The following is a 25,214-nucleotide window of genomic DNA, read 5'->3' on the forward strand; positions in this document are numbered from 1 at the left end:
CTGCGTTTGCCCCTTGATCCCGCAGAGGCATCCTCGCTCGTTCCACAGGTTGGTCGACACGTACACTGTTCAGAGTGTTTAATGCGGGTAGTTGAGGGGTCTGCTCGTGTCAGACAAGTGTCTTCTGCCCCTGTCAGTCCGTGTCAGCTAACTTTCTCTCCACCGTTGATCTTAGCTTCTCTTTTGGGGATGAGATAAAGTAACTCCTCGGGGTTTATTTGGTGTTTCGTGACGCATCATGTTTTGATGTTTTGGCCTGCATGCTTTCCACGTATCTTTTTATATACACGTGTCTGATAGTGAGATATATGTGTACACATCATCATTACTACGGGGTACATCTTTAGAAGTTAGAGTTATGGTGTGAATCTGGCGGAGGCCTTGGATCACATTATGTCCGGATTCCGTTCCCCGCTGGTGAACTTAATACCAGGTGTATAATAAGAGTCTGAACTGGACACAGCACAGATCATCCCAGCCCTGCCGTTGCTCTCTGGGTATACACCGCTTCTAAGGACCTAATGATATTTCAGTCTCTGTTGAACAATCAATCTTTTTCTCGTGATTTTTTTTTTGCAATTTGATTTATGACTTCATAGAAGAATCTTTTATCCTCCTAATGCACCGGGAGAATAGAAAGTTAAAAAGTTAGGAAACAGTCTTCATGTATATGCTAGATTAAAGCATTGAAGTGGACTATCATCTTATGAGGGAACTTCTACAAGCTTGATGCAATTTTATACCACCTCTCGCTCAGTTTGAGGCGGAGTATTAAAAAAAATAAGGTTATATTTTTTCATTTGGTTTAAGTAAGGTTTAAGAGACTAAGAGTTCTTCTTCTTCTTCTTCTCTTTTCTTTTTTTACTTTTTTGATACTATAATCTAGTAGTATTTCTTGTGTAATGTTACACTGGCGATTGCCGTGATCCACCAAATACGTTGAGACAGTGGGATTGATTACTGTTAGACTTTGACAAACAATTTGTATGAAGCAGCGGATTAGGTGGATTGTTCCTAGATTTTATAACATTATCTTGCATCTTAAAATTTTATCTGCACATTTTTTTATATTCAATCAATGTACCATATGCATCGATACAAGCATAACATTGGAAGTATCTTCTTAATTATCTGTAGTCTGTACCATGGTTACAATTTAAAATCTAATTCAACTTAAAAGTCGATCTAATTTCGAATTTTTAAATCTGCGATAATGTCAAAGGCGCGCACAAAAAGAAATTAAACTTCTTTGGGGGTATTAATCTACTTTTGGTAATTATAAATCTGCCTATTTTTGGTAATTACGCCTCTCGTTCTCTAACAAGTTCCTTCATACTACTAGTCTTGTTATTATCTGTGCTAATTAACGGTGATGCAAGATCACTAGGTGAAGTCTGTCATGATGAAGCTCAATGTTTGGGAAACGTTACGGATATCGTACAATCATGGTTCAAAGAAAAATGGATTATTAACATCAATTTTACATGGTTTTGGTTTCGTCCTTGGAGGTTCGGTACTTGTTTTTGCAGTTATTAGTTTCATGTTCCCATCTAATTTTGCTACACTTGTAACTGATCCCATTATTCTTAAAACTAATAATCTCGAAAGATTTTCATCTCCCAATTCGCAAAAGTCCTCGAGTAATGTTACGACTTCAAGTGTTGTACCCATTGATCTTCCTGGAAAATTGGTGGTTACAGAAGATAATTTAGTTCCAACCTTAAGTACTGATTTTTTTAGTGATAGAAATAGCAGTAGCACTAAAGCTTATGATCAGAAGCAAAGAAATGAGAGTAATGTGGATTCTCCTGGTGCTGGTGATTGTAATATTTTTGAGGGTGAATGGGTAATGGCTAATGATTCAAAACTGTATTATCCTCCTGGTTCTTGTCCTTACCTAAAAAGTCAACGATCGTTCGATTGTCACAGCAACGGGAGACCGGATGACAAATATCTAAAGTGGAAGTGGCAGTGGCAATCTCATCCAACAAATGCAGGGTGCATTTACAATATACCCAGGTATTCCATCTGTACGCTTTCTCGTTTTCGATCATAATATATAACGAGCTGTTTATATAGATGATTAACCCTGAAATTTGGTGGAACTTAAACATGAATGGATTTACATTGGTGATTCAACATTTACTTTTGCAGCTTCCTTAATGCAACCGATTTCTTAGAGAGATTGAGAGGAAAGAAATTGGTGTTTGCAGGCGACTCCTTGAATAGGAATATGTACATATCTATGGTGTGCATATTTTGGGGTGTGATTCCTGACAAGAGCAGAATTGTGAGAAGTGGAGGAGATTTCATTACTGTATACAAGGCAAGTCTTGTTTAATTTATTTGCACATTATAGTCCGTTCAGTTGGGAGAATTAGAATCTTAGGAATTCAATTATGGTTGGATTCCTAGGAATTTGATTCCAATCCAAAAAAATCATGTTCGGTTGAGGTAATTCAATTATCTTCGTTAATCCGTTGCATGATTGGACCAATGCAATGGAAATTTATCATTTTGGGAGGAATTGGATTCGTAGGAATTAAAATGGCTTCTCTTAAATAAAACCCACGCATTTATTAATTAACCATAACCCAAAAAATTTAAATTAAAATAAAAAGTCAAAAATTAAGACGACAAACCAAACGAGTTTTAACTTTTTTATGAATAATTGAATCTAAATCTCATTCTTACTCAAATCAAAATAAACCCAAACTTATTTTCTTAATCATACTTAAAATTACTTATCATTATTCTTTTAGTACTCTCGTAAATTGAACAATTATGTATAGATCCTGATTCTTATTTTCACCAAAACAAAACAAACCCTAATTTTATAAAATAATTTTTCTTAATCGCGATTACCTTAAATTTAATCGGGTATGTATCTAATTGTTCTCTTAAACAAATTCCACAATAATATCAATTGAAATAGTATTAACTAACGCTTTGTTCTTTTTCTATAACCATTCCCCTAGAACTCGATAAACATAATATATGTAAAGAAAAAAATCTCTATGATAGTTTTTTTCTTCTCGATCATGATTACACTAAACGTGATTGTGGGTATTGATTATTTTTCAAAAACGTTATTTATGTCAAATATTTTACATAAATTTAATTGGATAATTAGCTTTCTTGTTGTTGTTGTTGATATTGATTCATGGATTAATGATTATCATAATAATTATATATAATTTTGTGGGCTATCTGAAATGATTATAAAGGTTCGTTTGGTTAGCTTAAGGATTTTTTTAATGGATTATGGTTAATAAATATGTACGCTATATTTAAGAGAAGCCATTAAAATTCCCAATTACATAGAGTTCATTTTCCTGTTCGGTTCAAGAAATTGGGCGCATTGCCTGGGAATTGAATTACCCAGTCTCCAATTCCTTGAAATCATACATATTTCATGGGCTTGATATCTGGTGAAAATGATCCTAGGAATTTCTGCATGTATTTCGATCTTTTGCACTTAATAGGTGTTGTACATTTTTATTTTTGAAATTCCAGGACTACAATTGTACAGTCGCATATGTGCATACTGCATTTCTGGTAAACCATCTCGGGGTACATACACCAGAAAAGGAGACCCTAAGATTGGACCAGATTGACGAGGCATCATCATCCAGATATCGTGACGCTGATCTTATAGTTTTTGATTCATGGCATTGGTGGGGTGGTGATAAAACTCACTTTGGGTATGTAAAATTAACGCACCAGCAATTTACATCATTCTCTTTTGGACATAAGTAAACTGCTTGTATTAGTGCTGGTAATGAATATACGCCTCACATGAATTGCAGTATCAACTTCTTTCAAGAGGGAAATTACTTGTATCCAAAGCTGGATATAAATAAAGCATTCAAGAAAGCCCTTACTACTTGGAGAAAATGGATTGACAGGAATATTGACTCTAACAAAACTCAAGTTATTTTCAGAGGATTTTCGCTAGTCCATTTCCAGTAAGTTTGCTACATTTTTTTCCCTTCAGTGACATTAACATACCATCCTGTCAATCATTCATTTGAATCTACTTACTTTATTATCCAGTGGAGGGAAATGGAACACAGGTGGAGGATGTAATCTAGAAACGGAGCCGATCCCGAGTAATGAAACATATGTAAAGCCATCCCCTATTCAATGGGAAATACTAGAAAACACTCTTCGAAGAATGAAGACTAATGTTTTGTATATGAACATCAGTAAGCTTACGTACTATCGAGCCGACGCACACCCTTCTGTATATGGAAAAGTTTACCCCGCGCAAGAGAGATTAAAAGCTCATCAGGATTGCAGTCATTGGTGCTTACCAGGTGTACCTGATACTTGGAATGAGTTGTTGTATGCTACTCTTCTGAAGGCTGGTAAAGGATCCTTTGGCACCTAATTGTAAAGAACTGATCAATGTAAAATTCACGCGTGTTCACAAGCAACCACTTGGTTGGAGTATTAGATATATCTTTTTCATCATGATTGATTCCGGTGTATTTAGTCTATTCGCTATATCAGATGATATCGGTCTAAAATCAACAAAAAAATGGAGATTGCAATGTAGTTTTGAATATAAATTTCACACTTAATTGGTACAAATTATTGAAAAATCCCTTTTCGCTACCAATAGTAAGCGCATTAGCAACGCGTACGTACATAATCTATACATTTTTGCCTCTATCTACTAATTTTGTGTCATTTTTAGGTTATACGTATAAACCTGAGATTATTACACTTTACTCAAAGTATGGTACGAGTGGAGAAATTACTAGTGACGACCGTTTGATTTACTGATCAAGGAAGGCGGTGGTATACTTGACCAAATTTGATGGACTACCAAGAGTATAATGAAATCATGATATTTGTTTTACTAAAATTTCTGTACGTAAAAATTTAGGTACCCGCAATTTTTATCTCCGGTCATGAGTATCGATGGACCCTCTAGGTACCGACAATTCTCCGGCAGGATAAACTACATAAAAAGTCAAACACCAACACAAATTTATGAAACATTAAACAATGATATCTAGCTCAGTTTCTTAATCACTTTGTTGTTTACTTCCAAGCTACCTTTATCACCAGCTGATGCCTGGTAGACTTTTACATATTAATCCACAATGACATTAATGACTTAATCAGGGAACACTACCCTAAAAGCGTAGCTGTTGGGGTTGATTACCGTCAAAACAGGTTTATTTATTTATTTTCCTAAGTACAGTTTTCGAGACGGGGGAGGGTCTGTTAGCTTTAATCAAATTATTCCTACTAGACATATTCTAGCTCAGGATGCAAGATCATTAGGAAATACCTCCCATGAAGAAGCTTAATACCGGGGAAACGTTATGTCACTTACCAGGGGTATCGTGTTATTATCATCTGAAGAGAAAAGGAAAATCGATACTTCTTGGTTTTGGTTTTGTCCTTGGAGCTTCGACTCTTGTCCTAACAGTCATTAGCTTCATGTTTCCTTCTAGTTTTCCACATTGGCAGTACTATCTGAGTGCGAGTAGTATAAATTCAACTACTAGTAATATTTTTGAGGGGCAATGGGTAATGGTCAATGATCGGAAACAGTATTATCCTCCGGGTTCCTGTCCTTACCTCGAAAGAGAACACGCTTTCGATTGTTACAGTTATGGGAGACCTGATAATGAGTACCTACAATGGCAATGGCAGTGGAAATCTCACCAAATAAATGCAGAGGGCAGCAATAGTATACCCAGGTAATTCATCTGTACTCTTTACTCCATCAAGTTTACTGTCCTATTTGCTCGTATTGCAATAGGCCAAGAGCCCTCAGCAAAGTAAACTAAATGTTTAAAAATGCATATATATGTCAATCTGTGTAGTACTAATCTAACTTAGTCAGTGCTTTGGGGTCGTTACTTTTGCAGCTTCTTTAATGCAACCGATTTCTTAGAGAGATTGAGAGGAAAGAAGTGGTGTTTGCAGGAGACTCCTTAAATAGGAATATGTACATGTCTATGGTGTGCGTTCTTTGGAACGTAATTTCGGATAAAAAGCAGAATAGTTAGGCCCTCAGGACATTACACTGTAATATACAAGGCAAGTCATGTTGAACTTACGTACACAATCTTCTATGCTCTGTCTTTTACATGAATCCAAAGCATCCCTTGAGCAGCTTCCTCTGGTTTCTTATTTTTAATCCAGGACTACAATGTACCATAGCATTTGTGTGGTCTGCATTTCTGGTTACTCAATGCAAGCTATTAAAACCGGAACAAGAGACTCTAAGACTGGACTTGATTGACGATGGAGCAGCATCCGCATATCGTGATGCTGATATTCTTGTTTTTAACTCATGCCATTGGTGGGTTGGAGGAAAAATTAACAAAGGGTATGTACGTAGAATGAAGAAACAAAGAAATATAAGTTGATAATAAATATATGCCTTAAAAAAGTAGTACTAATTTTGAATTGCAGGATTAACTTTTTCCAAGAAGGCGATTACTTGTATCCAGAACTAGATATAAATAAAGCATATGGCAAGGCCCTTACTACTTGGAGTAAATGGATTGACGCGAACATTGATTCTAAGAAAACCCAAGTTGTTTTTAGAGGAATTTCACTTACTCATTTTGCGTAAGTAGTGCAACATTTTTGTGAATTCAAATATCTTAACTTGCTGTCCTAATTACTGATACTCTTACTTGGTTTATTATGCAGAGGAGGATGCAAATTAGCTACAAAGCCAATCCCGAGCAATGAAACGTACATTAAGCCGTTTGCGTTACAGTCAAAAACACTAGAAGACACTCTTCGAAGAATGAAGACCCCTGTTTTGTTTCTGAACATCAGTAAACTGACATATTATCGAGCCGACGCTCACCCTTCTGTATAAATACAAAAATTACACGACTCGCGAGAGGAATTCAGCTCCTCAGGATTGCCTGCATTGGTGCTTACCAGGTGTACCTGATACTTGGAATGAGTTGTTATATGCTACTCTCTTACAATCTGGGAAAGGATCTTTTGGCAACTGATCCTTGTTATAATCATTACTTGAGTTTACCCACATTGTTACATGAGTAGCGTAAAATTTAAATTTGATAAAATGAGTCTAGAAATGTGATGATGCATCAGAAGGATTCGACTGCGCGCATTTTTTGAGCGTCAAAGCATTTAATAAGCTCCACACCTAATTCTACATTAAAGGGGCTAATGTTTCTCCCATATGTACCCACAATTGACTTCTATAAAAACCAAATAATGGCATGGTGTCTAACAGTGGATTACATTAATGTTATCCATTCTAGTAAATGCGTACACTTTTGGATCCTCGAGTCTTGGTAAATACTCCTTTCTGAAAAGTGTTACTTTCACCTTTTCATTTTAGCTTAAAAATAGGTCAAATTGAAAAATTGAAAATAACAATTTTACAGAAATGGAGGTAATATTTAACTCTGCAGCAGTACTAGGTACACTCAATGTAGTCAATTTCGGCCATCTCTGCCGGAATTCCGCCGGAAATTCCGTTTCCGGACCAAGCTAACACGAAATGCTACTTTCCGCCGAGACGGAAAATACCCGGTAAGGAACCGAAATTCCGGCCGAGATTGGACAAAAAACCCGGAATTCCGGGCGAGATCGTACACCGTTCGAGTTAAGTGACTTGAGTGACTCGCCTATAGATCGATATCGAGGGAGCAACAGAAAGGGATCGAGAATTCGAGAGAAGAAAAAGAAGAAAAAGAGAGGGAGTTAGAAAAAATTTCCAGCGATATACATATAGATCGATATCGAGACTAGAGAGTTTGGTGACTTGGTCGGATGCTAGAGAGTAGAGACAAAGAGTTTCATGAATTAAATTGAGAATTTGAGATATGGAGCTGTTGTGATTTTGTTCATAGAAGATTAGGTTTTCAATCAGAAAACAAGTAAGTAATCCAAACCCTTTCTTTATTTTTGTTAAAATAGACTGATGCATGATGTTTTTATTGATTATAATCTAAGTTGAGATGATTGATGTTCTTAAATTTAGGGTTTGTGTAATTAGGATTTATCTTAAATTGGGAATTGTTATTCAGAAATTAGGATGTTGTTATCTGGATTTCATCTTGTAAGTCAGAGACAAGATGTTGTTGTCTCAATCATTGATCCAGATATCAAATTCCGTCACCCATAAACAGGCCTTGATGTCATCTCCCTGTTTTCATGTCTCCATCATTGATCCACAAGTTTGCATTAAAAATTACCTTGGCCGACTGATCACAATTCAGTCCATCTACCGATTTATATACGTCAGATGATGCCAGTGGATAGCTTGGTGAAGATCAAAGATTGTTGTTAGGATGTGGTTGATAACTAGAGAGACCTTCTATATTCAATGAATTGGTTGTGAATTACCCAGGATAGTGCTTGAATTCTCTACATTGTAGAGTGATATAGAAAATTTAAGCAACCATAGTGCTTGTTCTTGCATGACATCCTAATTTTTTTCATTGGAGATTCCTTCATTGATTAAGTACTTACTTACTAATTTGTAGGAGCCTAGCTAATATAAAGATACATGACAAAAGAAAAAAGAGCATGTAGTTTGAATAAAAGGTCTGGGCCTGGTTTTAGTGTGTTCATCTATCTTCATATGCACAGATTATAGGTACTGCATCCACATAGTAGTTGTATGATTGTTTCTCACGGCATCCTGAAAGCATGTTTCTTGTTCCATCACTCTATTTATAATGGATTGAAGCACCATTTCTGTAATCTAGGTTCATGAATGCTTTAAAAATAAGAATTCTTATGTCCCTCTCTAGATGAGTTAAAGATTTTAGGCTTTGGTACGAGTTGTGTTAGAGATCATGTTCTTATTCCTCGACATTAGTGCACCATTTGGTAACAAAATTCCTCTTTCGGAAGATGAACATAACCTTGGTGTCTAACATGTTTATACAAGTTGGTGGAACAAACCACCCATTGAAGGAACTCATATGATTATGTTGAACAGTGGTGGATTGTTCGAATTATTCCCCTAAAGTTTAGCTCCTTGAATCTAGTTTCATGTCTAGTTGTTGGTGTATCCGGAACAGAAATATTTCTGAACTGCAGAAAATGTTCAGAAGATGAGAGCAATTGCTAGTTGTTGTTTTCCTTCTGTTTTTTGTGATAGGATACTGCACTTAATAGAAAGACCTGGATGATAGTTACTTATTGCAGTCTTTTAATTATTTGTAAACTATTTCGAAAGTCCATTTGTTAGGGATTTTGCAATTTGTCGAATGGCAAATAGAGTTGGAGTGTAACTAAGAGTCTGGAAAACATAAGAAGCTGCTAGCTGTTCTTTTCTGTATGTGCTTTATATTTTTCCAGTGTTGTTTTTCTTTTTTTGATAGGGTGTGCTGTTAGTATGCAAACCTGTATACTTAAGTAATTTTCATCACTCCGTATTTCTTAATTTTTAGTCAAACTTGTTAAAAGATTAAGGTCTTTATAGATTAGTTTAACTTTTATCTCTAGTCGGTTTAAGATCTTAAGTTCTTTCATTTCAGGTTGTGGTTATGGATTCTTCCAATGCATCCAATTCGAACACCTCAAACACTGCATGTGGATCAATGCTGCCTCAATCCTCTACTCAGACTCAAAATAAAGATCCATCATGGAAATGGGCTAAATGTAAAGACCCTGCATTTCCTAAGAAACTAAGTTGTGTACTTTGTAACAAAGAAATGCGTGGTGGTGGAATTACTAGGCTTAAGGAGCATATCACACAAATCAGGGGGAATGTTTCTTCATGTTTGAAAGCATCAGCTGAAGTTATAAATGAAATTAGACTAGCTGACAATATAAAGAAGTTAAAGAAATCTCACAGGGATGATGTTGATGCTATGTATCGGCGTACAAAATCTGATGAGAAGTCTGATGCTGATACTGATAATGAGGACCTTGATGTGCAAGAAGTTGAAAAGGTTTCCAATGTGGGCAGTGCTAGTGGTAGTCAAGAAGTTGTTCAGAGTCAGAGGAAGAGAAAATTCAAGAGACAGAGTAATTATAGGGGTCCAATAGATTTACTCATGCAGACAGACCACCATAAAACTCAGCAAGCCACTCTTGAAAGAAACAGTTCAGCGAAAGAGAAGTTACTGAAAGATGCATGGAAAAGCATTTCAGCTTGGATGACTGAGAATTCCATATCTTTTAATACTGTTCGTTGTCCAAGTTTCCAAGAAATGATATATGCAATTGGTGAATATGGGAAAGGTATATAGTGCTCTCAGTAATCTTTTATTACTTTTGGTTTAATTGTTTTGTTACTTATGCCTTTTTTATTTCTTTTTGTTATGTTAGCTATGCCCGCGCCATCTTACCATCAGATTCGTACAAATCTTTTCAAGGAGCAGTTAGAAGAAATGAAGAAGTTTGTTGATACATTTAGGGTACATTGGAAGAGGTATGGATGTTCTATTATGTCCGATGGTTGGACAGATGGGAAAAAGCGACATCTTATCAACTTCTTGGTGAATTGTCCGAAAGGGTCAGTTTTCTTGAAGTCTGTGGACGCGTCAGATAGAACCAATGATGCTGATTTCATACGTGAGCTTGTAAAGGAGGTAATTAATGATGTTGGGAAAGAAAATGTGGTTCAGTTCATTACCGATAATGGTTCAAACTTTAAAAAGGCTGGGAAGGATTTAATGCTTGAATACCCAAATCTATTTTGGACTCCTTGTGGTGCTCATTGTGTCCAGTTGATGCTAGAAGAACTTGGTGACAAGCTTACACGAATCAGGACAGCCGTCATTCTAGGTAAAAGACTTGTTACATACATTTATGCTCATTTTCAAGTGTTGTGCTTGATGAGGAAGATGACAGGTGGAGACTTACATAGGTCTACAAAGACTAGATTTGCAACTCAGTATTACACACTAGAAAGTCTTCAAAAGTATAAAAATCCTTTACAAATGATGTTTGTGAATGATAGGTGGGCAAAAAGTAGATTTGCAAAAGAAAATGTTGGAATTAATGCACTTAAAATTGTTACAAGTAGTACATTTTGGGAAGATGTTGATTACTCTTGTAGTGTGTTGAAGCCTTTAGTTAAGGTTGTAAGGCTAGTGGATATCGAGCGCAAACCTACGATGCCTTGTTTTTATGATGCAATGAGAATAGCAAGGGATCAATTAGAGAAGAATTTCAGCGAAGATTATGATACTTGGGCTGTAATTAATGCTTGCTTTGAGAAAAGATGGAAGAAAAACTTCAATCATGCTCTACATTGTGCTGCATATTATTTGAATCCATCCATATTCTACAATATTGAAACTTATGAAATGGATAGTAATGAAAAGTACATAGAAATCAAAAGGGGACTTCATACAGCTATGGAAAGGCTTATACCCAATGAAGATGAGCTTGATCAAGCAACAAGTGAATTGAGAAAGTATGCTGATGCTGTTGGAATCTTGGGAAGTCCATCTTGCAAAAGAAGAAGAACCAAGGATCAACCTCGTAAGCTTATTTGTTCTGTGAGTTTAAAGTTATATTACATTTATGTTACATATCTTTTATAACTATTTTCTTTGTATTTATAACAGATGATTGGTGGATTACATTTGGAGGAATCGATGTGCCTAACCTGCAAAAATTTGCAATCAGAGTATTGAGTCTTACTTGTTCTGCTTCCCCATGAGAGCGAAACTGGAGCACATTTCAAAATGTAAGTATTCTAATCTTTTGCAATGATTTGTAATATTCTGAATATGCATAACAACTGGAGATATGATTGAACTAGGAAACATAACATGCTTGCAGACCCCTATGTTCTCATGACAACTATCTTTTGTATTTCAGTTGCACTCGAAAAAACGAAAGCGCATAAAACAACAGAAGTTGAATGATAGTGTCTTTATCCAATATAATAAGAAATTGCAGCGTCGTTACATAGAAATCCAACAATATAACGATGATGATAAAGCAAATGATCCTATTTTCCTGGAGGAGCGTGATGACAATGATGAATGGTTGGATTTACGAAATTTGAATGAATTGGATGTGCTAGGTGATAATGTAAGTTTCAATGATTTGCAAGAGACAGTGGGTGAAGAACGTGAGACAGTTGGTAGTGGAGGTGCTTGTAGTTCTCGAAGCAAGTCTACTTTTCCAACCGACTCGGAGTATGATGGATATGATACCGATGAATTGATGTTGGACACTGAAAAAGGGCTACTCGTTGCTGAGAATGATGGAGTTACTCAACATGATGATATCTATGATTATTCAAATTATGTTGATTAGCACTGTAATGTTCTTTTTTAAGTAACATTTTAGACAATGAACTGAAGTTGTACTAGTTTCTCTTTTAAGTAACATTTTAGATATGTTCTGGATTAATTAGTTAAATCTGAAGTGTTTCCATTTTTGTGTTTTTTTTTGTTCATTTTTTGTTGGATTGATGGTATTTCATTATATCATAACATATGTAGAAATTATATATATAAAAGTTGGAACCGAGATTTGGAAACGGAATCTCCCCGAGACAACATTGTACCAGTGTCTCGCTCGGGACCGAGACAAACCGGAATCCGAGATCGACTACATTGGGTACACTTCACACCATAATACAATTTATTTGTTTCAAAAAATCATTTAATCGTAAATGCTAAAATTACCGAGATTTTATCCTGATAAAATATCCGGACTGAGATAAAAAGCTGGACCCACTTTAATCCTTTCTAATCCCAATGTAGAAAGGCTCTCCCGAAACCGCATGATCCCCTCTCAGGATGTTTTCTCGGTAGTTTTGTCGGTGGGTCTACACTCACCCTTATTTAATTCTTTTTTTCTTTTCTAAATACAAAACAAAGTGACGAGGAGGCACTTAAAGAAATATTAAGACTTTTGACTATTTTTCGGGATCACAACCATTAGTTTCCCTCAATGTCTCATAAGTTTGGTTTTCATACTAATTAGATTCAAGTCATTGATCAGTGTATCCATACGGCTACCATCCCAATTCTATTAATTGGAACTCCAGGAGAGGCTTTCACACCAACTAGAGGTCTTCGGCAAGGTGATTCACTATCGCCATACTTATTCATTTTGTGTATGGAAGCTTTTTCTCGTTGTTTGAGGGTGAAAACGGTTTCTGCTGATTTCGGTAATTTCGTGTGTGTGGGTGAGAAACGAGTCTAAACCCTAAACAATGTACTGCACGGGAGTAATTTGATTCGAGAGATCAATCTGTACAAATCCGGCCTAAACCAAGAAATGGCCGTTCCATACTTGCTTCGGTCACAAAATGAAGGAGAAGGGTTGGTCTTAGGGAGGGAAGCGAAGAGAGTATTGAAGCCAGAATAGTTGATTCTGGAAGAGTGGTTGTATTACGACTCGTATCACAAGGTGAAACTCTAGCAATGTGGAAATCTAACAGGTGATTTCTGAGTGTTGTATTCTGTCTGACCAAAACGTGTTGTTTGGTGGAAATAGATGAAACCTGTTTATACAAGTCATAATAAAACATATCCTGGCTTCATAAGAAGTGGAAGCGGTTGAGTGGTGGAAGAAAGTGTTAACGGGTAACACCTAGAATTGATGTTTCCATAATGAAGATAAGTTTCACCACTTATTTCTTGCCATTACTAACCGCCTCACCTTTATGACACTTTCTTGTAACGGGCGTATTGCACGACTCATGCTGTAAACCTCCAGACCAATACCCTGATGAGCATCCCCCAGTTTGTGACATGTTTTGATGTCTCGAGTGTTTTCATGGAAAACGTGTAGCATGTTGCTAGCGTATGACAAGTTAAGATTGAGAGGTTAGCCGATTCGGTGGCGACCTTCAACGTCCTAGATTTGCATCTCAAGAGGAAGGGTATCCGTTGATCATGGATACTCTATGTTGGCAGCCAGCGGAGTGGCCGCGGCATGGCTTGCGCATGCTCTTGGCGTGGCCAATTAGGGTTTGGTGCCGTGACCAAAGAATTGGCATCGTAGCCAAGAGTGTGTCGCGGCCAAATATTGGCAGCGTAGTCAAATTAGGGTTTGGTGGCACGGTGCCGAACTTGTACGGCTGAGATATGCATCTCAGGAGGAAGGGTAGTCGTTGATCGTGACTACCTTCCGTTTGGAAGCAAGCGGCATGGTGGCACGGCCGGCATGACTTTGGCGTGGCTAAATTAGGGTTTGGCACCGTGACCAAAGAATTGACCTCTTATCCAAGAAGTTTCCATAAGTCGTTTGGTTTGGTGGAAAGCTTGTGCGGTTGAGATCTGCATCTCAGGAGGAGGGATAGCCGTTGATCGTGGATACCATCCGTTTGGCAGCCAGCGTCATGGTGGCATGGCTGGCATGGCTTTGGTGTGGCCAAATTAGGGTTTGGCATCTTGACCAAAGAATTGGCATCGTAGCCAGAGATTTCCACATGTTTGGTGACGAACTTGTACGGCTGAGATCTGCATCTCAGGAGGAAGGGTATCCGTTGATCGTGGATACCTTTCGTTTCGCAGCCAGCGACATGGTGGCATGGCCGGCATGGCTCGCATACTTTAGGCGTGGCCAAATTAGGGTTTACCCACGCACCGTCATAATAAAGAGCGTAGCATTCTCATCTTTTAAGCACAATTCCTTGCGTTACAACCAAGTAGTCTCTTTTCAAAAAAAAAAAAAAAACAAGTAGTCCCTTTTCATGATACTCGGAAATGAAATCTCAAAAGGACTAAACACATCGAGACAAAACCATTGTTAAAAAAATAAAGCACACGCAAGCATGACACATGAAAATCTATCTGGCTCAAACTTTTTGGCATTTCTTCTTCCCAGTGTCATGTTGGCATAAACCGTGGAATTTGGCATGACTTGGCATGAAATGGAGCCGCAAGCATCGTGCAGAGTTGTTGGCTCGGCTTGGAGCCGCTGGTATTGTGCGAATTGGACGGAGCCGTTGGCGTGGTGCTGGTTGGACGGAGCTGCTGGCAAGGTGTGTCTTGGAGCCGCTGGCGTGGTGCGACTTGGACGGAGCTGCTGGAATGGTGCGGCTTGGACGGAGCCGCTGGCATGCCTTTGGAAAAGTGGTGTGGATGGCATGGTTTGCATGCCTTTGGTATAGTGGCGTGGATGGCATGGATGGTGCATACCTTTGGCATGGTTGTGTGGCTGGCATGGCTTGCATGCCTTTGGCACAATGGCGGGGCTGGCATGGCCGGTGCATACCTTTGGCACAGTGGCGTGGCTGGTATGGTTGGCATGTGATAGACGCATTTATGTGTCTAATTTGTGCTCAATATTTCGTATTGTTAGTACTCGTTTTCGTACTTATTATGGTGTTTTGTGTGTGTGTAGGTATTTTTTGCAAATAAATATTTATGAAAAAATCAGCTCGAAAAGTTGTCTATAACACCCGGAGGACACATGTTATTCGGAGTCTCACTTTTGAATAAGGGGTACCTCAATTTATAAGGGGCATCTTAGTTGGGCTCCTGCTGTTTGCACACCCGTTTTGGTTAGGGGAACACCATCCTCATCATTCAATTGCTGGTTTTGGCGGGAAAATGAAGAACATAACTGAGTGATTTTCGATCGAAGTTTGAAGGAGTTCTGGGTAGATTAAAGGGCTGAAATTTGTTGGGTAGTTGTGATATGTCCCAACAAAACTATCATGAGTGATTTGATCGATTAAAATTGGCTGGATTCTCGGCGAGAAGGAAACAGAGAAGCGTGTGCATGGAAAGAGATGTTCACAGGATTACTCCGTGCCAGGATTGATTTGACATGCTGAAGAAGCGTGCACCATCTAAGCAAGGATATTTTTCACGAATCATACAGCTGCAGACGCATGAAGAGGCGAGAAAGGAAAGAAAATTGTCCGAGATTATTTTTTATTTACTGCCGAGCTATGGAAAGATTTTCCGGAGTAATGAGCGAAGATTTCTGTCGCTGTGGAGTATAAAAAGGGTCTTGAGGTAGCAGAGAAAGAGTCTGGAGAGTTACAGAGCATCATAGAGCCGAAAAAATCGAGTTGCAGAGAACACCATTTCTGCTGCTGCAGAACTGAAGAACACGAAGAACAGACTCACGAAGACAGTCGTTTATCAACAGTGATAACGACACATGGGCGGGGTCGTAGAAGCTGAACATCGACAGTTGGATTTTATCGTTTTATGTAACAATATTTTGCAACAATTAAAAACGTTGCATACACCCGATTTTTAATAGTTTTTCTCCAATTCATCATTTGTAAACACTTTGAGCAATGAAATCAACTTTTGGGCACGTTTTCACAATGATGAGCTAAACCCAATCTTCCGGGGCGATGGAGGAAGCCATTCTTCCAAAAGTTATGTGGTAAAATTTATTTGAATTTATTTATGCAATTCTTTTATGATTATTTGCACCGAATGAAAATTGAGTAATGATTTTTATTAATTAGTTGTGTTTTCTCTTGATGAAGTATGCTTAGTTTAGGGCTTTTGATACTTCATTCTTGCGATTAACAATTGATGTTTTGAAAATCTAATTTAGGCAATGATTAGAATCACAATTTCTTTTGATTGGAGTTATATTGTCTAGAATTGCATGATAAAAATTAACATTAAATTACATGAATTTTGGTGAATGGTGAAATCCTGAACCCCGATCTCTCTAATATAATCAGTTTTAATTTGCTTTATTTTCTTTAGTTTTAAAATTTAAATCTAAAAGCACAACCTTCACAAGTCTAGAACGAACTCTATATTTTTTTTACTACAACAACTTGAAAACACATCAATTTTTGGCGCCGCCGACGCAGACTTGTCTTTAGGCTAGAGTTTTTAGATTATTTTTTTTTAGGTTTTTATTTTATTTGTTCCTCTTTACGTTTTTGGGTTTTTGTCTTTTTCTTTCAGATTTTGGAATTTGGAGCGAAAGAAAATTTTGCCAAAGCTTTTGCTGAATACTTACAGACTGGAGTAAAAGGCAAGGCGAAAGGAACGAAAGAAGAAGATATTTTTTTTATAAAAAAAAGAGAGACATTTTTATTTTTGTAGATTTTTATTTTTTTTAGACTTTCTTTTTCTTTTGCACTTTATATTTTTGGACTTTGGACTTTAAATTTTGGGACATTATTTTTAAACCCTACGAAAGGATAAATATAAACTGTTTGCAGAGAAGGACGGTGATTACGATATCACCTCTCCCCTCGGGTTCGTACATGACATAGGAGTCGTGGACCGAGTCGACTACAAAGGTTCATCCCCCGTCTGGTACGGGAGGTAAGTTTGTCGAAACATTCGTGAATCCCCTGTGAGCGAGTTACTGTCTTCCTTCGTATGCATATATGTTTAGAACTTGAAAACGGCTGCTTTAATTTCCTAGTAAAGGGCAAGGACTGATCATACAAGATAAGGGTTCGGATTTCATCGCCGTTCTCTTCTTGCCCGCCTTAGGAAAACGACACCAAACGCGAACCTAAGCCTAAAATTTTGAATAGAACGAGACCGATAGGGTAACAAGCTTAACAGGAAAGTTATTCGAAAAATATTGGTTACTCTTTTAAGCATACTTCGAAGTTATTGACGGTTTCTGTAAGTTGAATGCGTGACTGCGCCGCTTTGTAATACGGTGAGGCCTTGGGTATCAAAGCTCCACCGAGCTTCCCTCGCCTCTATTCAACTTACTTTGACTCGGATTGATTCCAGAGGGATTTGTTTAAATTGTAACGAATTCCCGTTCGAAGGATTAGAAGCTGGTCTAGAAACAATCTAAGTGGAGCCATCATGCTTTTTTTTTTGCTAGAAATCAGTAGGTTTGTGTTTGCATAGAACATCCCTTCCTTTTTAGGACTTTTCTTTTTGATTTTGTTTTTCTAGTATATACCCGAAGTTTTTAAACGGGCCTGGAAAAGAAACACTCTAGGTCGTTTGATTAGTGACAAACCTAGTAGTTCTTCTTGTGAAGGCGGGGAGCTCTAAGACTCTTCTTTTGAGAGCCCCGATTTTGAAAACTTCAGTTTTGAGAATCCGTCTCTTCATGAGTAAAGTACCCCTAGTACTCCTAGTCCTTTGGTAGTGCCAGAAATGGCAACTTTGAAAGCTTTGCTAAACCCAACTAGGACCTCTCGTCCGTCTTGTATCAAGTTAGCTGAAACCGAGGCAAATTATGAACTAAAACCTGGGACTTTACAGATGCTCCCAATGATGTTAGGGAAGGAGAATGAGAACCCCTATTTTCATGTTAGGGAATTTGAGGAAGTTTTTAGTACTCTGAAAATTAAAAACCTAAGTGATGATGCGTTGAAACTTAGGTTATTCCCCTTTTCCTTAAAAGATAAAGCCAAATCTTGGTTGTATAGTTTGGACTCTGAGTCAATTGAAACTGATGACCAACTTACTTCTGCCTTTATACATAATTTTTTCCCAAGGCATAAAACAACGTCTATTAGGACACAAATATGTACTTTTTCCCAACAAGAGGGATAATCTTTATATAGGTACTTCGAAAGGTTCAATGACTTGATATCTCAATGTCCTCATCATGGTTTGGAGAAGGTTAGGTTAGTTCAGATCCTCTACGAGGTTTTAGATTATTCAACAATAACCATGGTTGAGTCCTTATGCACAGGTGGTTTTGAGAATAAAATTGTTGATGAAGCGATGACATTTTTGAATGTAATCGCCTGTAAGACCCAACAATGGGAAAATAGTATGGAACCCAGAAAACAATTCTTCTAAGTAGAGGAAATGTTAATAGGTTAGAAGGATCTCATGAGTCAGATGCCAAAATAGCAGTTATAGCCAAAAGGTTAGAAGCCTTAGAATTAGGTCATTCTAGTGGTAGTAGTGGAAGAAATGAGCCTTTTTGGGAAGGCCATGTTGTTGAAGAGAAATCCAATGCTCTTTATAACAACACTAGGTTTGATAACCGACAGAAGTTTGACCCATATTCAGAAACCTATAACCCTGGATGGAGAACCATCCAAACCTTTCTTGGTCCAAGGGCCAGAATCAAGGTCAGTCTAGTAATGCTCGGAACAGGGGCCTTGTTGCGAGGTAAGCATGAGATGGTGACAGAAAAGGGAAAAATCCAAATGGAAAGTCATGAATAGATGGTCAGGAAGATCCAACTAACCTTTTTCGGGAGGTAAAGAGAATCCATTACTCTTGCGTTGGTGGCTTCGCGTAAATTCGGCTCGTGGTGCTGCTAGCTAGGACGCGGAGTGGCAGAGGTGGTTGCTGGCTGGGATGTAGATAGTTGGACGTCAGCTTAGCTTGGTCGTGCGCCATCTTGGCTAGGCTAGGGAATGCGGAGTCGTTGGCTCGGCTTGGAGCCGCTAGCGTTGATTGGCGTGAAATGGGGCCGCTGGCATGGTGCGGCTTGGAATGGAACCTCCAGCATCGGTCATCTTGGGATGGAGCCGCTAGCATTGGCCGGCTTGGAATGGAGACGCTAGCATAGACTTGGCGCGGGTGCTGGCTGTTGAAACCGTGAAGCTTGTCGTTGTTGGCCCGGTTGCATCTTTCCATGCATGTTTAATGTCTCCGTAGAAGACAAAAGTGTGTTCCATGTGCGTGTCCACGCCAGGGCTTCGAGCCAGGGAACGCATTCCTCCTTCTAAGATTTGACCGTTTTTTCTCATATATCCTCATTAAGGTTTTGACGAGAGATTTCATTAAGGCCTCTTTTTCGTCTGCCATGTAAGCTCATCATGCCCGCTCAGCATCCGTTCTTCTCTAGGGTTTCCGTAGTATATATGCCGGTGAAACTGTATCATCTCTCACATTTCAGGGCAAAGGTTTCTTCTTGTTGAGTCTATTTATTCTTCATCATGTCGAGCAGAAGTGAATCATTATCGAGCCAGCTAGATTCTCCATTCAAGCGCGGGCTTACTGTCTCTCGCGACAACTCCCCCATCCGGATCATCCGGGTCAAAAAGATCATACCGATACGCTTTTCATTAGACGATACATATTTTTGTTATTGCTGGCGAGTGATAAAAAAGATTCCCTTCTGTGCAGAAATATCCAGTTGGAACATGTGTGACCATTGTTGATGAGGATGACTTGATTTCCCTCTTTCCATCGGATCCGATCCCGCCAAACGTTGCAGATCTGGAAAATGTCGATTTGGCGTCTCTTGCCACGAGTATCCCCTCGCAGGTTTGTCATTTGAAATCCGCATGAAGTGTTCATCTTCTAGTTACCGGAACGTTGGTGGATTTCTTGTGCGTAAGGAGTTTGTTACTCTGTACGTGAAGATATGAAAAAGATATGGCCACATTGCTACCAGGAGCGTGGTGCAACATTGCCCGTCTGCCTTGGTTTCCATAGTGAATTTTTTCTTTCCCATGGTCGCTGAAATGGAAAGTATATCCATCCGTGCCATCATGGAACCAACTATTCAAAAGTGGGAGAACAGGGTGTCTACCTGTGAATCCCTGAAAGTTCAACGTGAGTTGGTTGCGGCATCGTCTTGACATTGTGAAGGTTGACAGAGCCACTATCCTCGCTAATGTTGTCCCTTCTACAAAGGTTATTTTGGAAGAGGAGAAGGCTCTGGCCATAGAGTCACAAAAGGTGGAAGAGTCAATCCAGAACTTGAAGAGAATGACTAAAACATATCAAAACCGGTTGAAGATGATGCTTTCGAGGAATTATAATCTGTCTGATGGGCTTTTCTGAGTTATATAGTTTGGAGATGCTCGGTTTTTCTTTCTTAGTCTCGAGCATGTATTATTATTTTTTTGTATCGTTTTTGAAGGAATAAGAGAATTTTATTAATTTGATTTAATTAAAAAGAAACTTGATAACTGAGGTGTGAAAGAAAGCGGAAAGATGCCTGGCTAGCCGTGCTATGATGCGGCGAGGTGTGAGGCGACGTTCAGGCGTAGTATGCCTTTAGCCACTTTCCATTGATGTCTGCTTCCAGTTTTCCTCCGTCTTCTTTAATGACCTTGTAGTACCCACTGTTGTATGCTTTCCTGACTATATAAGGCCCTTCCCATTTTGGGGAGAATTTTGGTGCGGACACGTCTTGCTGGATGTGTTTGTCAGTCTTCAGTACCAAATCTCCTACTTGAAAAACTCGAGGTTTCACGGCTTTGTTATATGCTCTGGAAACTCTATTTCTGTACGCTTGCGCGTGTTCTTCCATTCTGGATCTTCTGGAATCCGCAGTGTCTAACTCTGCTACCCTGGCGTTCAATGCTTCAGCTTCATTCCATTTAACTCCGCTTTCTTTGGCAATCCTAGCTGATAGGATTTTGATTTCTGCTGGGAGGATGACGTCTGCGCTGTAGACGAGAGAGTAAGGAGAGGTGCCAATGGAACTTCTTGGTGATGTCCGGTGCACCGAAAGTGACATTGGCAATTGTTCGTGCCATGTCCGAGGATTATCGTGCACTATCCGACTGAGGATTCGGATCAAAGTCTTGTTAGTGCTTTCGGCTTGTCCTTTTCTTTGGGGATAGTACACGGTGGAGAAAACTTGTTTAATTCCATATTCTTCAAGTGATTCTCGTACTTGCTTGTTGACGAAAGGAGTACCGTTGTCGGTGATGATATGTTTAGTCACTCCAAATCGGCAAATGATGTACTCCTTAATGAACGCCGCGATTGTGGCTCCAATAATTCCTTGTAAAGAGATGGCTTCGACCCATTTGGTGAAATACTCGGTTGCAGTTATCATGTACTCGTGATGTTTTGACAACGGCGGGTTGATCTTTCCAATGATGTCGATTCCCCAGCTATAAAAGGGCCACAGACTGCTTATCGAGTGTAGAGGAATCAGAGGTGCATGTATAAGGTTCCCATGGATTTGGCATTTTTTGAATTTCTGAACAAAGGCAGCCACGTCATCCTCCATGGTTGGCCAGTAGTATCTCTCTTGTATCTGGAGAAATAACTTTCGTTTTCCTTGGTGTTCGCCTTCGTGCATTTCTTTTAGCATGATTGGGATTTCTGACTCATTTAAACACCGTAACAAACTTCCTCCAAATATTTTACGATATAATATTCCCTCGTGGAATATGAATCTCTTGGAACTTTGCTTTATCTTGGTTGCGTTCTTCTTGCTAGTAGAGAGCACGCCGTCGCGTAGGTAGCTGATGTACGACGCTTGACAGTCCCCGGCGTGGCCAATATTGAAGACTCCCAACTGATACGGTGGCGCTTGGAAATTAGAACAATATCCTTGGAGTAACCAAGATTGAGCCTCCATTTCTGGACAATAGTAGCAAAGGCGTTGCAAACGGCGGTAAAGCGTTTCCACTAGTGTTAGCCCGCAAAAAATCTCGTCGTAAATGCGACTAAGCTGTTGGTGCGCCTCCTTTTCGCCAAGGCATCTTGACAAGGAAGCGTCTGGGTTCCGATGATACAGCACACCTCGAAGCATGAAGAAATTCTGCAAATTTTTGAGACTAACCTTTCCCTGAGAAAGTGAGCTGTTAAGTTCTTGGATAATCGGTGTTCTCCATTCGTTGGCCTCGGTCTCCTCGGGTTGCGAAAGCCATGTTGAAGCCGCAGTTATCCTCTTCACTGTCAGGGTTTCTTCGAAACCTACGAAATATAGCTTTGATGCTAATGTGGCTAGGAAATCAACATGTTTGTTGCTGCCACGGCCAACATGTGTTATGGTCGCGTCGGCGAAGTAATTTAGTAGCCTTTGTGCCTCGGCTTTATACGGGTCCAATGTCACTTCCTTCAGTGCGTACACTCAATTCATCTGGTTGACCAGTAGTTTAGAATCTCCTATTATTTCCAGACGCGTGGCTCCAGCTTGCTTATCAAATGACAATCCTAGGAGAAAAGCTTCGTATTCTGCTGAATTGTTGGTGCAATGAAAATATAGCTTGAAGGAGTGTGAGAAGACTTCAGCAGTTGGGGATATTATGACCACGCCTACTCCCCCGGTATTATTGTTAGGGGTGGCGGAGCCGTCAAAGAATAGTATCCACGCCTCTTCTTTGACAAAAGAGATTTTCGGAAAATCTCCAGGGAGGTCTTCGTGTAGTGCTATATTACTCTCTCCTGGGAAAGATGCTAGCAAATCCGCAACCGCTTGTCCTTTTATAGCTCTTGGTGAAGGACATGTTATATCAAACTCCGACATTTGGAGGAGCCACTTGGCTGGTCTTCCTATCAGGGCCGGTTTTGAGAGCAGGAACTTCACGGGATCATATTTAGATATAAACACCACCTTGTTTGATAGCAGATAATGCCTGAATTTCTGTATGGAGTGAATCAAGGCTAGGCATGCCTTTTTTGCTTTGGAATATCTGAGTTCGGCATCTCTCAAAGTCCGACTGAAGTAGTATATGGGGTGCTCAACTCCTTCGTCATCTTCTTGGGCGAGAAGAGCTCCGACAGGGGTGTCACTAAAGGCATTATAGAGGCACAAAGGTCTTCCTTGCATGGGGGAATTCATGACGGCTGGGGATGACAGTATTTGTTGAATCTTCCGGAATGCCTCCTGTTGTAGTGCGGTCCAAATGAAGCTTGCTCTCTTCTTTAGCAGGGGGTGAATGAAGAAACAAGTTGAGCTAAACTCGGTATAAAACGCCGAATGTGGTTTACCTTTCCCATGAAGCTCTGGAGTTCCTTCACAGTTCGCGGGGGTGGCATCGTGAGGCTGGCTTGGGTTTTGCCTGGATCGGATTTGATTCCTTCGGCGGTCACCTGGAAACCTAAAATTTGCCCAAAGAAACACCAAAAGAACACTTTAGCGGGTTCATCTTCAGCTTATATTCGCGACAACTTTCAAACACCTGTCGCAGAACCTTTGTATGGGCCGCCAGGGTCTTTGATTTTACCACTATGTCATCTATATTATCTTCAACTTGCTTGTGCATCATGTCATGAAAAATAGTGGTCATGGCGCGTTGGTATGTGGCGTCAGCATTTTTCAAGCCGAAGGGAATTACAGTATAGTAAAAGTTTCCAAGAGGAGTTTGAAAAGCCGTCTTACTTGCATCGTGCTCGTACATTTTTATTTGGTTGTAGCCGTTGTACCCGTCCATAAAGGAGAAAATACCGTGTCCACTGGTGGCGTCTACCAGCATGTCGATGTTAGGAAGGGGAAAAGCGTCCTTAGGGCAGCATTTGTTCAGATCCCTAAAATGAACAAAGCATCTGATTTGGCCTCTTTTCTTTTTCACTGGAACCACGTTAGATAGCCAAGTGGGATGGTGAATGGGTTTGATGAAACCAACAGCCAGAAGTTTTTGAATCTCTATCTTAATCTGTTCCTCCACATCTTGTCTGAATTGTCTCAGAGGTTGTTTGACCGGCTTTGCCCCGGGTATTATGTGCAAATGATGAGTGACCAGCTTCTCGTCCAAGCCAGGTATTTCCTCGTATGTCCACGCGAATACATCTTGATATTCTCTGAGAAGGCTCACAAGCTTTGCGTGTTCGTCGGTGCATAGAGTCGAGCTGATTGAGATAGGTCGCGGAGATTCCTCACTTCCGATGTTAACAACTTCAAGTTCATCCGTGGTGGAGTTGGTTCCTTCCTGTAATTGTCGTGATGCATCTGGTACTTCCTCTTGCGGTTCGCTGTTGTGATTGCATTCTTCTGAGCGGAGAGACTGGGTGGTAGTCTCCCCTGTTAATTTCTAACAACGGCGCCGAAATACAGCTTTCCTCTTTTCGTCATGGCTTACGATAAAATCCCACTCCCTCTTGGTATGAGAGTGAGCCACGCTTTGGTTCGACGGGGGGAAGCTGGCGTGTTTTCCCCTATAAGGGACGGTGTGAGACCGGGTTTCTCTGCGAAGCGATTCAAGTCTATCGCTTTCTCCAATGGACGCCCACTACGATAGTGGGAGTGCAGCGAGCCTTGCCTGTCGGGCCCCGCAAACTTTTCTTCAGTTCGAACATCTCCATGCCACAGATTGGCGCATAAGGAGATAACAACGAGGAGTTGCGGATGACTTCTCCGTTCAACATGGTTTTCAGGCACTGATGATATGTTGAAGGAATGATTCTGTTTTCATGGAGCCACGGCCTTCCCAGTATCATGTGGTAATATGGTTCCTTCTCGATTACTTCTAACTTCACCTTTGACTGGAATGGTCCTACGGAAAAATTTAGGTTGATGTATCCGTACGTGCTGGTTTGGTTGGCTTCGAAATCTGTCAACATAGTGCATTTTCGCACGACTTTGCTTGGTTGTACCTTGGCCGTCCTGAGCATTCTGAGGGCGATGATATTCGAGGACGCTCCCGTATCGATGAGACCCCTTTTAAATTCCTTATTCTTGATACGAGATGTGACGTGTAGGGCCCG

The 25,214-nt window shown here is 39.7% G+C and overlaps 2 protein-coding genes across 2 annotated transcripts; both read left to right on the forward strand.

Annotated features, from left to right (window-relative positions):
- The first annotated feature begins 1,318 nt into the window (after positions 1-1,318).
- On the forward strand, positions 1,319-4,485 carry LOC113341310 (protein trichome birefringence-like 2). The gene is made up of 5 exons (XM_026586233.1): positions 1,319-2,019; positions 2,155-2,326; positions 3,517-3,704; positions 3,810-3,968; positions 4,057-4,485. Exons 1-5 carry the CDS (start codon positions 1,400-1,402, stop codon positions 4,391-4,393), a joined length of 1,476 nt encoding a protein of 491 aa, XP_026442018.1. The 5' UTR covers positions 1,319-1,399; the 3' UTR covers positions 4,394-4,485.
- Positions 4,486-5,310: 825 nt separating this feature from the next.
- Positions 5,311-11,365, forward strand: LOC113341365. The gene is made up of 7 exons (XM_026586271.1): positions 5,311-5,720; positions 6,140-6,355; positions 6,442-6,600; positions 6,685-6,853; positions 9,507-10,215; positions 10,303-11,302; positions 11,362-11,365. Exons 1-7 carry the CDS (start codon positions 5,311-5,313, stop codon positions 11,363-11,365), a joined length of 2,667 nt encoding a protein of 888 aa, XP_026442056.1.
- Positions 11,366-25,214: the final 13,849 nt, after the last annotated feature.

This window comes from Papaver somniferum, unplaced genomic scaffold, assembly GCF_003573695.1.
Source record: "Papaver somniferum cultivar HN1 unplaced genomic scaffold, ASM357369v1 unplaced-scaffold_29, whole genome shotgun sequence".
Lineage (NCBI taxonomy): Eukaryota > Viridiplantae > Streptophyta > Magnoliopsida > Ranunculales > Papaveraceae > Papaver > Papaver somniferum.

What these genes read in the sequence shown, in the direction of transcription:
- LOC113341310 (XM_026586233.1), top strand. Translation starts at nt 1,400, where the DNA reads ATGATGAAGCTCAATGTTTGGGAAACGTTACGGATATCGTACAATCAT. An exon ending in TGCATTTACAATATACCCAG is followed by an intron (nt 2,020 to 2,154) that starts GTATTCCATCTG and finishes TTACTTTTGCAG; the next exon opens with CTTCCTTAATGCAACCGATT. An exon ending in GGTGATAAAACTCACTTTGG is followed by an intron (nt 3,705 to 3,809) that starts GTATGTAAAATT and finishes CATGAATTGCAG; the next exon opens with TATCAACTTCTTTCAAGAGG.
- LOC113341365 (XM_026586271.1), top strand. Translation starts at nt 5,311, where the DNA reads ATGAAGAAGCTTAATACCGGGGAAACGTTATGTCACTTACCAGGGGTA. An exon ending in GGAGGAAAAATTAACAAAGG is followed by an intron (nt 6,356 to 6,441) that starts GTATGTACGTAG and finishes TTTGAATTGCAG; the next exon opens with GATTAACTTTTTCCAAGAAG. An exon ending in GAGCCGACGCTCACCCTTCT is followed by an intron (nt 6,854 to 9,506) that starts GTATAAATACAA and finishes CTTTCATTTCAG; the next exon opens with GTTGTGGTTATGGATTCTTC.